Source organism: Sorex araneus, chromosome 4, assembly GCF_027595985.1.
Source record: "Sorex araneus isolate mSorAra2 chromosome 4, mSorAra2.pri, whole genome shotgun sequence".
In the NCBI taxonomy this organism is placed as follows: Eukaryota; Metazoa; Chordata; class Mammalia; order Eulipotyphla; family Soricidae; genus Sorex; species Sorex araneus.
In genome coordinates this window covers 203438653-203450953 of record NC_073305.1, presented here as the reverse complement: position 1 = coordinate 203450953, position 12301 = coordinate 203438653, and the positions used below count along the sequence as shown (strand labels likewise).

Genomic DNA, 12301 nt, shown 5'->3' with positions numbered 1-12301 from the left:
GCAAACTACTGAAAGTATCTCGCCCGCACGGCAGAGCCTGGCAAGCTACCCATGATGTATTCGATATGCCAAAAGCAGTTACGACAAGTCTCACCATGGAGACATTACTGGTGCCCACTTGGGCAAATCGATGAACAACAGATGACAGTGCTACAGTGCAGTGCAGTGCCACACTTGGGCGTTTTTGTTTTGAGGGTTTGTGTGTACTAGTTATGTCAGTATTTTTTGGGTACTTTTCCCCATTCCATTTTTTTGTTCTGAAATTCCTTTTTTAGATATTGGTAATTTGTGAATATTCTTATTCCTATATCTCAAATATTGCTCTCTATTTATTTATTTATTTATTTATTTTTCTTTTTGGGTCACACTCGGCGATGCACAGGGGTTACTCATGGCTCTGCACTTAGGAATTATTCCTGGCAGTGCTCAGGGGATCATTTGGGATGCTGGGAATCGAACCTGGTCAGCCGCGTGCAAGGCAAATGCCCTACCCGCTGTGCTATCACTCCAGCCCCTCAATTTATTTTTGTTTTGGCTAGCTTTCTTTGTGCTTGAGTTTCAATTCTCAACCTTGTTTTTGAATTTGCAATATGTTTTTAATTGCAAAAGTTCCACTTTGCTTTTTCTCTCTTAATATCTGTTTATAATTTAAGAATGTATCTTCCTGAATTCCTGCCTCCCTTCCTTTTTTTTTTTTTTTTTGCTTTTTGGGTCACTCCCGGCGATGCACAAAGGTTATTCCTGGCTCTGCACTCAGGAATTACTCCTGGCGGCGCTGAGGGGACCATATGGGATGCTGGGAATCGAACCCGGGTCGGCCGCTTGCAAGGCAAACGCCCTACCCGCTGTGCTATTGCTCCAGCCCTCCCTCCCTTCCTTGATGTACCTGCTTTCCCACTTCTTCTGGCAGTTTTCTCTTCTGCTCTTTGCATGTTCTCGGTGGGCCAGGGCTCTCTGTTGTGATTCAGGACAGAATGATGCGGGGCTGGCGTGGTTTTCTCCGGTGCTGTTGAGCTGGCGGCTTTTCTCTGACTTGGATTCGCTCTGGGTGCTCTGCACGGGAAGGTCAGGGCATGCTGGGTGACCTGCTTACCCCGCAACTTCTGGTTGCTGCCCTGTTTTTGGCTTTTAAATAGTCAACTCCCTGACAGTGTTGTTCCTGCGTGCTCACTCCGGTTCCTCTGGTTTTTCTTGAACCACTCCAGTTAGTCCTGCGTGCCCGAGCCCGCTCCCAAGTACTTCCATGGTGTTACTTAATCCTCCGTCTGCCGCCTTGCTTCTCAACATACGTGCTCCACTGAACTTTCTGGAGCCTGTCCTGTAGTTCGCCCCGACTTTGCTGGGTGCTGTCATCCTCAGATGTCCCTCCATCGCCTTCAGCTCTGGGAATGTTCCGCACACAGTCCCCGAGACCCTGTCTTTGTTTACATTCGCTTTATTCCAAGGGATCTTACTATTTGTAGAATTTAAATTTGATTTGATAGAGTTTGTCAAGTTGTTTTTTTCTCTTCTCTTTCTGTTCAGGGTCAGGGATTTACTGTGTCTTTAGCTTTTTAGGTTATGTTGTTTTTTCTTCACTTCTGCCATTGTAGGGTAGAAACAGTTGACCAGAGTCATGTGGACGCGAATGGGTACGAAGGGCTGGATTTGGCCTGTGGGTCTTAGTTTGCTGACCCCCAAGAATAGCAGATAAATTCTAGACTTAAGTTTCTTTCTTCTTCTTTTTTTTTTTTTTTTTTGTTTTTGGGTCACACCCAGTGATGCACAGAGGTTACTCCCGGCTTATGCACTCAGGAATTACTTTTGATGATGCTCAGGGGACCATATGGGATGCTGGAAATTGAACCCGGGTTGGCCGCATGCAAGGCAAATGCCCTACCCGCTGTGCTATTGCTCCAGCCCCCTAGACTTAAGTTTCTACTCCGAGCTGTGCTTCAGAAATCTCTGATGGAGGAGGGGGAGGAAGAGACGAACTCGAAGGGGCTGGTGGAGAGGTGTTGGCTCTGGGTGGTGGTACATGCAGTACCTTTGCACTCTATATGCAAAATGGCAGCACTGTTGTAACCAGGTGACCTCAGCACATTAAAGAAGGGGGCCAGAGAGATGGTACATGTGGAAGTCGAGGTGGAGGTCTCGTTCTGTTCAGCAGGGAGAACCCTTCGTGGGGCACAGCCGAAAGAACAGACGCAGAGCCCGGAGGAGGGAGAAAAGGCATTTATTCTATGGCAGTTACAGTATTTTATACCTCCCTGTTGGGAGGTGGTGCCAGGACCCCCAACAGAAATGCAGGGTGTGGCACGGGATTTAGCTAGTAATAAACAAATGCTGATAGGATAAGATCAGTAAGATTAGGAGTGGCAACCTTTGCTAGGTGTGGCATGGGGTTAGCTAGTGATAAACAAATAGTGACAGGATAAGATCACTAAGGTAAAATGGCTCCCTACAGGTACAGTGGGTAGGAGTGTTTGCCTTGCCCACAGGTGACCTGGGGTCCATCTCTGGCACCACATATGGTCCCCCAAGTCCCACCAGGAGTGATCCCTGGGCACCACCGGACTCCCCACCCCCTCAAAACACAGACTTCCAAGATATCTCATATATGGAATTAAAAAATAAATTTTGCATACAGGTGAGAAAAAATTGTTGATGTTGCTTTATTCTGAGAACTCCAGTGCAGCCCGTCACACTCACAGACAGTCCTTTGGTCCTGTCAGAATCGTCCCGGTTCCGGGTCCCAGCCCCCCTCCTGTCAGCTCAGCCGCTCAAGGTGCCATCTGACCAGGGTCCCTGACTCAGCTCTCTCAACCCTCTCCTCGACTTTAGGAACTCCTGCGACTCGGAGAGCTTCAGGGAGGGCCTGTTTCCCTCGGGACAGAGTCCTGCAGTGACGAGGGCGTGCACCCCTCCCAGGGCAGCTCCTTCCGTGCCAGAGGCCCTCAGGCTGGCGCTGGCCTTTCCTCACGGCCTTCGCCCCATCCTTGTCCAAGTCTGCTGCTCCCTGTCTCGGGCATTCTGACTCAGCGCGTCCCCTGTGGGATCCTTCTGCCTTCTGCTTTCATTTCCTTCAGGGTTGACTTAAGAGTGTGTGCGTGTGTGTGTGTGTGTGTGTGTGTGTGTGTGTGTGTGTCTGTGTGTGTGCATGCGTGTGTGCTTGCCAGCAGGGATTGTCCCTCTGCCTCCCTCATGCACACGCTCTGTCACAGCTCCATCCCTCTGTTCTTCATCCCCGGAGCCCTGACTCTCCAGAGTGAGCTGTCAGAACCCTGGGGACCAGGACACAGTCTGCAGAACTGTCCCCATGTTAGGTACCAGTCCCCATTCCCAGTTCCTGCAGGCCACCCATACTTTTCACTGACCAACCACAAGTTCCCACAATCCCCTTCTTAGGTTCAAGACTTGTCTAGGGTGAGTCACAGAACTCAGAAAATGGCTTTACTTACATTTTCTACTCTTATTTAGAGGTTTGTATTTGTGTGTGTGTGTGTGTGTGTGTGTGTGTGTGTGTGTGTGTATGTCTTTGGGCCACACCTGGGGGCACTCAGGCCTTACTACTGGCTCTATATTCAGGGATCACTCATGTTGGGGTTCAGGGACCATATGCAGTGGCAGGATCTGAACTGGGATTACTGCATGCGACATGCCTTACCTGGCTGTACTCTCTTCTGCCACTGTTTGTCAGTTTTTCATAGAATGTTCAACTCCAAACAGCCAAAGGGAAGGGATGAATAGTCCAGGGTCAGGGGGGAATGATGCTTCCTTGCCCTCCCTGGCCGTGCCACCTTCTCAGCGCCTTAATGGCTTTACCAACACCACCGTTTATCTTCTGTTCTTTATTTTTGGGGGTGGTGCCAGGGATTCCTGTACCCCAGGGATTACATTACCACCTCCCTGGCCATTTATCTTACTATTTTCTAAATGCAGGGTTCACTCTGTAGGTCTAGTTTATGAATTTTTTGGCCACAAGTGATTGAGCCCACTGGTGAAAGGGTACAGAAGTTCTGAGGTAGGTTTTCTGGTGACCAGCCGCCATCCTGAGTGACCCCCCAACAAGAGTTACTTGATTGACACAGTGAAGATGTTAAGTTCCAAGGGTTTTACTATTTCTCCGCCAGGAACTGGAGGTGACAACCAGATTACTTTTTATTATCTACACCTGTTCCTCCCCTCCTTATGGCGATCAGCCATTCTTCTCCGCTGACAGTATTCTTTAGTATTCTACCTTATCCCAATTTGTTCTCCTTTCTAGCACTATATATAGACACTCTTAGTTTTTCATTTCTCTATTCATTCTCTCACTGTCCTTGTGGACAGGAACTGTGTGTCTTGCCCACTCTAATGCCGTGCAATATCGAGGCTGGTGTGAATACACACTGAATAGTGCTTAGCAGGCAACAAAACTAAAAAACCTGAAACCATAAAGGTGTTTTCCTGGGGCGCTAGTACCTGGCACTTGGGTAGACTGTCGGCAGTTGGCTGGTCTCTGTCCCACTAGTTCCCCTGTGTCTGCTGTGATGACATTCAGTGTCCAGCCCTCTCTGGGGTCCTCTCAGGCACTTGGGCTCTTCCTGGTGCTTTCTCCTGTCGCCTGTTTCTGTTCGTTTTCCTGTCTTTAGAAAAAGCGCTAGTGTTGCTCAAGTTTCCCGTTCTCTTCTCCCTTTCCTCTTTTTTTAAGGCATATTTAGAATTTTGTGGTGGTTGTTGTTGTCAGGGGTTAAGCAGGTGGAATATAAAGCTAATTCACGTTTATGCCACAGGTCAAACTTGGAGTGAATCTTTATGACGATGCTTGAGAAAAATAGCCAAAGTGAACAGTGCTTTTTGTGTGGAGGATGATAAATGTCATTTCTTAGAAAAGGTTTTGATAAGAAACCTTGTTCCATTGACAACAGAGGGAAACAAAGACTGCACTTGGCTTATTTGGCTTATTGAAAATTTTCCTCGATTTTTCTTCTTTTTCAATCAGGGATTTGCAACAGTTCTTGCTGAAGAGGTTACTTCCCTAGACCTGCCGGTGACAATTATCAATCTCAAAGAATATGACCCTGATGATCATCTTGTGGAAGAGGTTGGTGATTGTCCTCTTTCTTCCTCTGCCCAAATCTCTCACACGTAACCATCTCTTCTCTCTGGGGAGCAGAGGCTGTTCAGAGCACAGCTAATTTCTGTCATGAGAGATTTCATCTGGTTGCATCTTACCATGGATCCGAGGTGTGAGATGTGCTGGCCCCTGCTTCTGAGCTGGGACGGGCCTCTTCCTCTCACGCACCCCTTCTGGGGTGGGCAGAGTGGGTGGTTTAAAGTTCCCTGTCCCTAGCTTGACAAACGTTGTCAAGTGTTGAACACTTGTTTGTTTGCTTTTGGGCCACATTTGGCAGTGCTCAGGGGTTACTCCTGGTTCTGCTCAGAAATCACTCCTGGTGGGCTCAGGGGATTGAACTCAGGTTGGCCTTGTGCAAGGCAACTGCCCTACCCACTGTACCATCTCTCTGGCCCCAGAGCTCTTTCTGTATTTCTTCTTTTTTTTTTTTTTTTGTTTTTTGGGCACAGGGGTTACTCCTGGCTCTTCACTCAGGAATTACCCCTGGCAGTGCTCAGGGGACCATATGGGATGCTGGGATTAGAAACCGGGTTGGCCACGTGCAAGGCAAACGCCCTACCCACTGTGCTATCGCTCCAGCCCTCTTTCCGTATTTCTTTTGGAGAGATTTGGATTTTATTTTCAACCTGACAGAGTGGAGAAAGGAATTTATAGTCAGAGAACAGGAGATGCAGACACAGTATTTTCTTCGATCTCAGAACAGTTTTCTCTGTTGGAAATGAGCTTTGTTTCTGAATACACCCTTTGACCTTAGGGATTATGATACTATTTTAATAATATTTAAAATAATATTTAAAAAATTGTTTTATAATTATTAGGTTTTTATTTATTTTTTTCTTTTTGCATCACACCTAGTGATGCTCAGGGGTTACTCCTGGCTCTGCACTCAGGAATTACCCCTGGCGGTGCTTAGGGGACCATATGGGATGCTGGGAATTGAACCCGGGTTGGTCATGTGCAAGGTAAACACCCTACCTGCTGTGCTATCACTCCAGCCCTCATAATTATTCTAATATCAAAAATTATGTTGTAGGGACCATACCCCTGTGAATCTGGGGGCCATTAGAGTCACAAGTAGTGCCTCGTGCACCCAACGCGTTTGCTTGACTATTCGAACCAGCTCCCTGGTCCTGAATGCCAGTATTTATTTTTCACTTTTTAAAAGAATATGTTTGCTGACTGAGAGCCTGTGCTTGATAGTACCGGTAATGATGGTTACTTTTCACACGATGCCAACACCGCAGCCATCACTAGCCTCTCTCCCGCAAGGACCCAGCACCCCTCTCTTTCAGTCCTCACCAGCTCAGTTGCGTGTCTCTCCCACTGTGTGGCCTTGGCCCTCTGTTGCTCCCCTGCTGTGTAACTTTAAGTCCCACCTACGAGAGACCATTCTGTGTCTGTCCCTTTCGAATGTCGGAACCTGAGAAAGGGCTTTCTTCATTGAGATCCTGTATACCCAGAATACTTGAAAGTAATTTCTTTCTTGGTTAGGTGACCAGTAAAAGTGTCTGTGCCTTCCTGGTTGCTACGTACACCGACGGTCGCCCCCCTGAGAGCGCAGAGTGGTTCTGCAAATGGCTGGAGGAAGCATCCAGTGATTTTCGATTTGGCAAAACTTACCTGAAGGGTCTGAGATATGCTGTTTTTGGCCTAGGAAATTCTGCCTATGCAAGCCACTTTAACAAGGTAGGTACAAGGTAGGCGGTGTTTGCTGAGCTTTTCCTATAATTCCCCTTTTAATTAAAAAAAAATAATTTGGGCTGGAGAGATGGTGCAGCAGGGAAGGCTGTATTTTTATTTTTATTTTTCTTGCTTTGCATATGGCTTACTAATCCCCGAGTCCCGCCAGGAGTAAACGCTGAGCACTGCATGGTGTTACCCCACAAAAAACAAATCCTCCCTGGTGGAGTGGGGTTCCCTGCCACTCAGCCACATCCCTGTCAGGATTTTTAAGCTCTGACTGTGCTCCCTGTTAACTCCTGTGCCTCAGCCGAGCTGCTTTATGTTGCCATCAAATACATACTCCTCCCCCCCTTTTTTTTCTTTTTGGGTCACACCCAGTGAGGCTCAGGGGTAACTCCTGGCTTTGCACTCAGGAATTACTCCTGGCGGTGCTTGGGGGACCATATGTGATGCTGGGGATTGAACCCAGGTCGGCCTTGTGCAAGGCGAACGCCCTACCTGCTGTGCTATCGCTCCGGCGCCCCCCCCCCCCCTTTTTTTAATGGAATCACTGTGAGATACACAGTTGTTCATGATTGGCTTTCAGTCATGCAATGTTATAACTCCCGTCCCTTCACCAGTACACATTTCCAGCCAAGTCTCTCTCTCTCTCTCTCTCTCTCTCTCTCTCTCTCTCTCTCTCTCTCTCTCTCTCTCTCTCTCTCTTTCTGCATTGGGTTTGCAGTACATGTACTGAAAGGTTATCATGTATGTCACTTTACCTCCTTTCAGCACTCAGTTCTTGTCCAGAGACTGATCCTTTTTTTTTTTTTTTTTAACTTATCTATTGAATCACCGTGAGAGCAGTTACAAAGCTTTTGGGTTTAAGTCTCGGTCATACAATGATGAAACACCTGTCCCTTCACCAGTGCACATTTTCCACCACCAAAAACCCCAGTATACCCCCCATCCCACTCCTGCCCCTACCTGTGTGGCAGATGATTTTCACATTAGAGAGTGATTATTTCTTTGGGTTACACCTGGTGGTGCACAGGGGTCACTCCTGGCTCTGCACTCAGGAATTACCCCTGGCCATGCTCAGGGGGTCATACATATGTGATGCTGGGAATCGAACCCGGGTCTGCATAGACTTAGTACAGAGAGGAATAAATAGTGAGAAAAATGAATTCTACATTGAATAGTTATACAAATAGTTATACAAGGCAAACGCCCTACCCACTGTGCTATCACTCCAACCCCTGAGAGTGATTATTTCTAATTGTCATTGTCACAATGGTCCCTTCTCTGTCTTAACTGCACGCCTCCCTCCTTCCCTGCCACCACTTGTGAGAAGTTTCCAACCACAGGCCACTCCCCATGGCCCTTGTTTCTACTGTCTTTGAGTATTAGTCTCATACTCCGTTCAGAAACGTTTCTGAGTGTGTAAAAGCGCTCTGGGCGAGTGGTTCCGATGAGCTCTATTTGCGCTTGGTCGTTCAATGGGCTTTGACCCATACGAGCTTCGGAAATACTCGTTTTGTTAACGAACTGTCTTATTGTCACTGTGGCTCATTTTTACTTTGTTTCTTTATTACTGTTGTTGTGGGAGCCGCACCCTGGGGTGCTCGAGGGCCGCCCCCTTCCAGAGTCCTGCACACACAGGGCCCATGTCCCTGGCCCCCGAGTGTGATGTAGTATAGTCAGCTTTCAAATTCCCTTTTGGTATTCGCCCTTAGTTTGGTAAAAGGGTTATTTGTCCTTTCTTTTTTCTTTTTTTTTGCTTTTTGGGTCACACCCAGCGATGCTCAGGGGTTACTCCTGGCTCTGCACTCAGGAATTACTCCTGGCGGTGCTTGGGGGACCCTATGGGATGCTGGGAATTGAACCCGGGTCGGCAGCGTGCAAGGCGAACGCCCTATCCGCTGTGCTATCGCTCCGGCCCCTATTTGTCCTTTCTAAAAAAAAAAAAAAAAAGTCTTAGGTGAGCAACTGTCCGAATGTACCAGCTTGAGGTGGGCTGACGCTTAGGGGTCTCAGGCGTTGCTTGCCGAGCAGATCCACTGCCGCAGCACAGCTTGTGACGGGCTCCGGAGCCCTGGAGCACAGGATTACAGAGCCGTGTGCAGGGCTCTGCTGCAGAGGGTTCCACCGGGCGGCGCTCACCCGGCCTCTTCCTGCAGGTTGGCAAGCACATTGATAAGTGGCTCTGGATGCTGGGGGCTTCCCGCGTGATGACGCGAGGGGAGGGTGACTGTGACGTGGTTAAGAGCAAACACGGCAGCATCGAAGCAGACTTCGGAGCCTGGAAGACCAAGTTCATCTCCCGGCTGCAGATGCTTCGGAAAGGAGAAAAGAAAGCTTGTGGTGGTCACTGCAAGAACGGCCCGTGTGAGTCTAATCGGCACGGCCCCCCGGAAGCGGAGCCAGGCACCCCCCCTCAAGCTGGACCTCATTGCCAGGATAGCGAGGTATGGAGCCTGAGGGGCCACGGACTGATGCTCTGGGGATGCCGAGTCTTACCTTGTTCCAACTAACAGTTTCATCGGCCTCGGTATCTCTAATCATTGAATTGCTGGAGTCAAGTAGTTATTGGTTTTTTTTTGGGGGGGGGTGGAGGCTGGGGGCACACTTGGCAGAGCCCAGGACTTTCTCCTGGCTCTGTAGTCAGGGATCACTCCTGGCGGGGTGCCGGGACTGTATTGGTACCAGAGATAAAATATGGATCGTCTTTGTGCAAGGTAAATGCCCTACCTGCTGTACTATCATTCTGGTGCCTTCTTTGGTTTCCGATTAGAAGTCAGCTGTTACTCATACGTAAGGGCAGAGTTTGCTGCCCTCTCTTCTGAAATATCTCACATCTTCAGTGAAGTCACATTTTTTCCGGAATGAGGGAATGGTACATGGTTTGCTACATTTTTTTTTTTCTTTTTGGGTCAAACCTGACAATGCACAGGGGTTACTCCTGGCTTATGCACTCAGGAATCACTCCTGGCGGTGCTCAGGGGACCATATGGGATGCTGGGAATCGAACCCGGGTCAGCCTCGTGCAAGATAAATGCCCACCCCGCTGTGCTATCACTCCAGCCCCTGGTTAGCTGCTTTGAATAATGAATTTCTGCCACTCTGATCATGTCCCAGGAGGAGCCCGTTGAGAGCTCCAGCGAGGAAGAGGCTAGTACTGAGGACCTTCAGCGACTAAATTCTGTGGTGGATGTTGAAGATCTCGGCAAGATTTTGAATCACGTGAAGAAAGAAAAGGTATAGTATTTTGGGGACAAATGCTGTTTGTTCTCCCTTATACGTGGAATGAACCAAAAACGCAAACAACAAAGCAAACGGCTCTCCAGGGAACAGGTTGGTGGTTGCCAGGAGACCAGAGGAGGGAAACTGGATGGCGTAGAGTGTGATCAAAAGGTGTGAACTCCCAGCTAGAGAGGAAATTGATCCTGGTTTTGTAATATGCAGCACAGTCATGGAGGTCACAGTCCTATGCTGCATGTTTCTAGGTTGTTGAGCCAGTAGATCTTCCAATTTCTCATCACAAGAAAAACAAAGTTTTGTAACTGTATCTGTGACAGAAGGTAACCCTTTACTGACTGGATCATTTCACAGTATATACAAATATTGAATCTTTTTGGGCACTTGAACTAACACAATCTTAAATGTTAGTTAATTATACTAACATTTTACCTCAATTATGCCCCAATAAGGATAAAGGTAAGTGCATGAAACTATTTTTTTAACTATTTATTTATTTTATTGAATCACTGTGAGATACATAGTTCCAAAGTTGTTCACAATTGGGTTTCAATCATACAATGTTCCAATACCCATCCCTTCACCAGTGTCCAACACCCATCCCTTCACTGGTATATATTTCCCACTACCAATGTCCCCAGTTTCCCTCCCACCATCCCTGTATAATTATTTTGCATGGAAATAATTAATTTTTTTGACTTAATATTGGCTTATAGTTTATTTTTTTCCCCTTTTTCTTTTATTGAATCACCATGAGATACGGTTACAAAGCTTTCATGTTTGAGTTTTAGTCATACAATGATCGAACACCCATCCCTCCACCAGTGCACATTTTTCACCACCAATGTTTCCAGTATTCCCCTACCCCCCATCCCAATCCTTCCCCTGCCTCTGTGGCAGACAATTTCCCCCATACTCTCTCTCAACTTTTGGGCATTATGGTTTGCAGTATAGATACTGAGAGGCTACCACGTTTGGTCCTTTATCTACTTTCAGCACACATCTCCCATCCTAAACGATCTCTCCAACCATCATTGACTTAGTGGTCCCTTCTCTATTCCAGCTGCCTTCTTCCCTGGCTCATGAGGCAAGTTTACAACCATGGAGCAATCTTTGTTGCCCTTGAGTCTACCGTCCTTGGGTATCAGTCTCATATTAAGCTATTTTATAAAATGGAAAGAATTTTTTAATTTAAATTTTTGGAACATACTCTATAGTGTTCAAGGACCATGTAATGTTGGGAATCGAATCTAGCCTGTCACATCATTAAGCACATGCTCCAGTCTTTTGAGCCATTGTCCTGGCCCATAAAAAGAAATAAGTCTAAATCTTTGAGGAAAATTTTAAGTATTTTTGACTTGTTGAACAAGTGTTACAAAGTAGGTTGGGTGAATCAGTATTGTAAAGATATCAGATCTTTGAAGGAAGTACATAAGTTTATTGCCACTGCATTAAAAATTTCTATTTTTTTCCCCGAGTGGTTCGTTTGTGTGAAAAAGTGTTGTTAGGAAAACCTTGGCAAACTAGTAATGAGAACAACTAGTTCTATCAGCGTAAATTTACGGCAAAGCATCCTTAGTTAAAATCATTGTACTGGTTCCTGATGAGACAGACAGATCTCCTGGGATGAAGTTCCAGGAATATACTTGAGAATGTGTAGGAATTTCTATAAGATAAATGTGTTTGCTTGTTTCCTTAAGGGGAAATACACTTTTATTTTTGAAAATTTCTGTTTATTTTTTGTGAAGTAAGAACAGTTTAATTGAAACTTATTTAGAAAGATGTGAGGGGGAAAGGACTGGAGCGATAGCATAGCGGGTAGGGCATTTGCTTTGCACGTGGCTGACCCGGGTTCAATTCCTCCATCCATCTCGGAGAGCCCGGCAAGCTACTGAGAGTATTCCGCCTGCACGGCAGAGCCTGGCAAGCTACCTGTGGCGTATTGGATATGCCAAAAACAGTAACGACAAGTCTCACAATGGAGACATTACTGGTTCCTGCTGAGCAAATTGATGAACAACGGGATGACAGTGACAGTGACAGTGAGGGGAGAGAGAGGGACAAGTACATGTTTGAGAGAGATGCAGGCCTCTCCAGAGTGGATGTAAGCAAGAAAACAGAGGCAAGCAAGTGAGATCCGTGTTAAGGAAGAATACGGGCTTGAACAGCAAGCTGGAATATGCTTTTATTATAAATTATGTTGACAGTTGAATGGATAGCTCCTCTGAAAGGGTAAATTGGCTCTGTATCACATACATACATCAGAATGAACTCTAATTGAAT

The 12301-nt window shown here is 46.8% G+C and overlaps 1 protein-coding gene across 2 annotated transcripts in view; it reads left to right on the top strand.

Annotated features, from left to right (window-relative positions):
- Positions 1-12301, top strand: part of LOC101550358 (S-adenosyl-L-methionine-dependent tRNA 4-demethylwyosine synthase TYW1) — a 206453-nt gene that overhangs the window by 5474 nt on the left and 188678 nt on the right. The window contains exons 4-7 of one of the 2 annotated variants that reach the window (XM_055135603.1): positions 4964-5065; positions 6590-6784; positions 8941-9228; positions 9899-10018. In XM_055135603.1, coding sequence (XP_054991578.1) covers positions 4964-5065; positions 6590-6784; positions 8941-9228; positions 9899-10018 — 705 coding nt within the window. The remainder of the gene's footprint in view (positions 1-4963; positions 5066-6589; positions 6785-8940; positions 9229-9898; positions 10019-12301) is intronic. The other variant, XM_055135604.1, reaches the window with a different exon arrangement.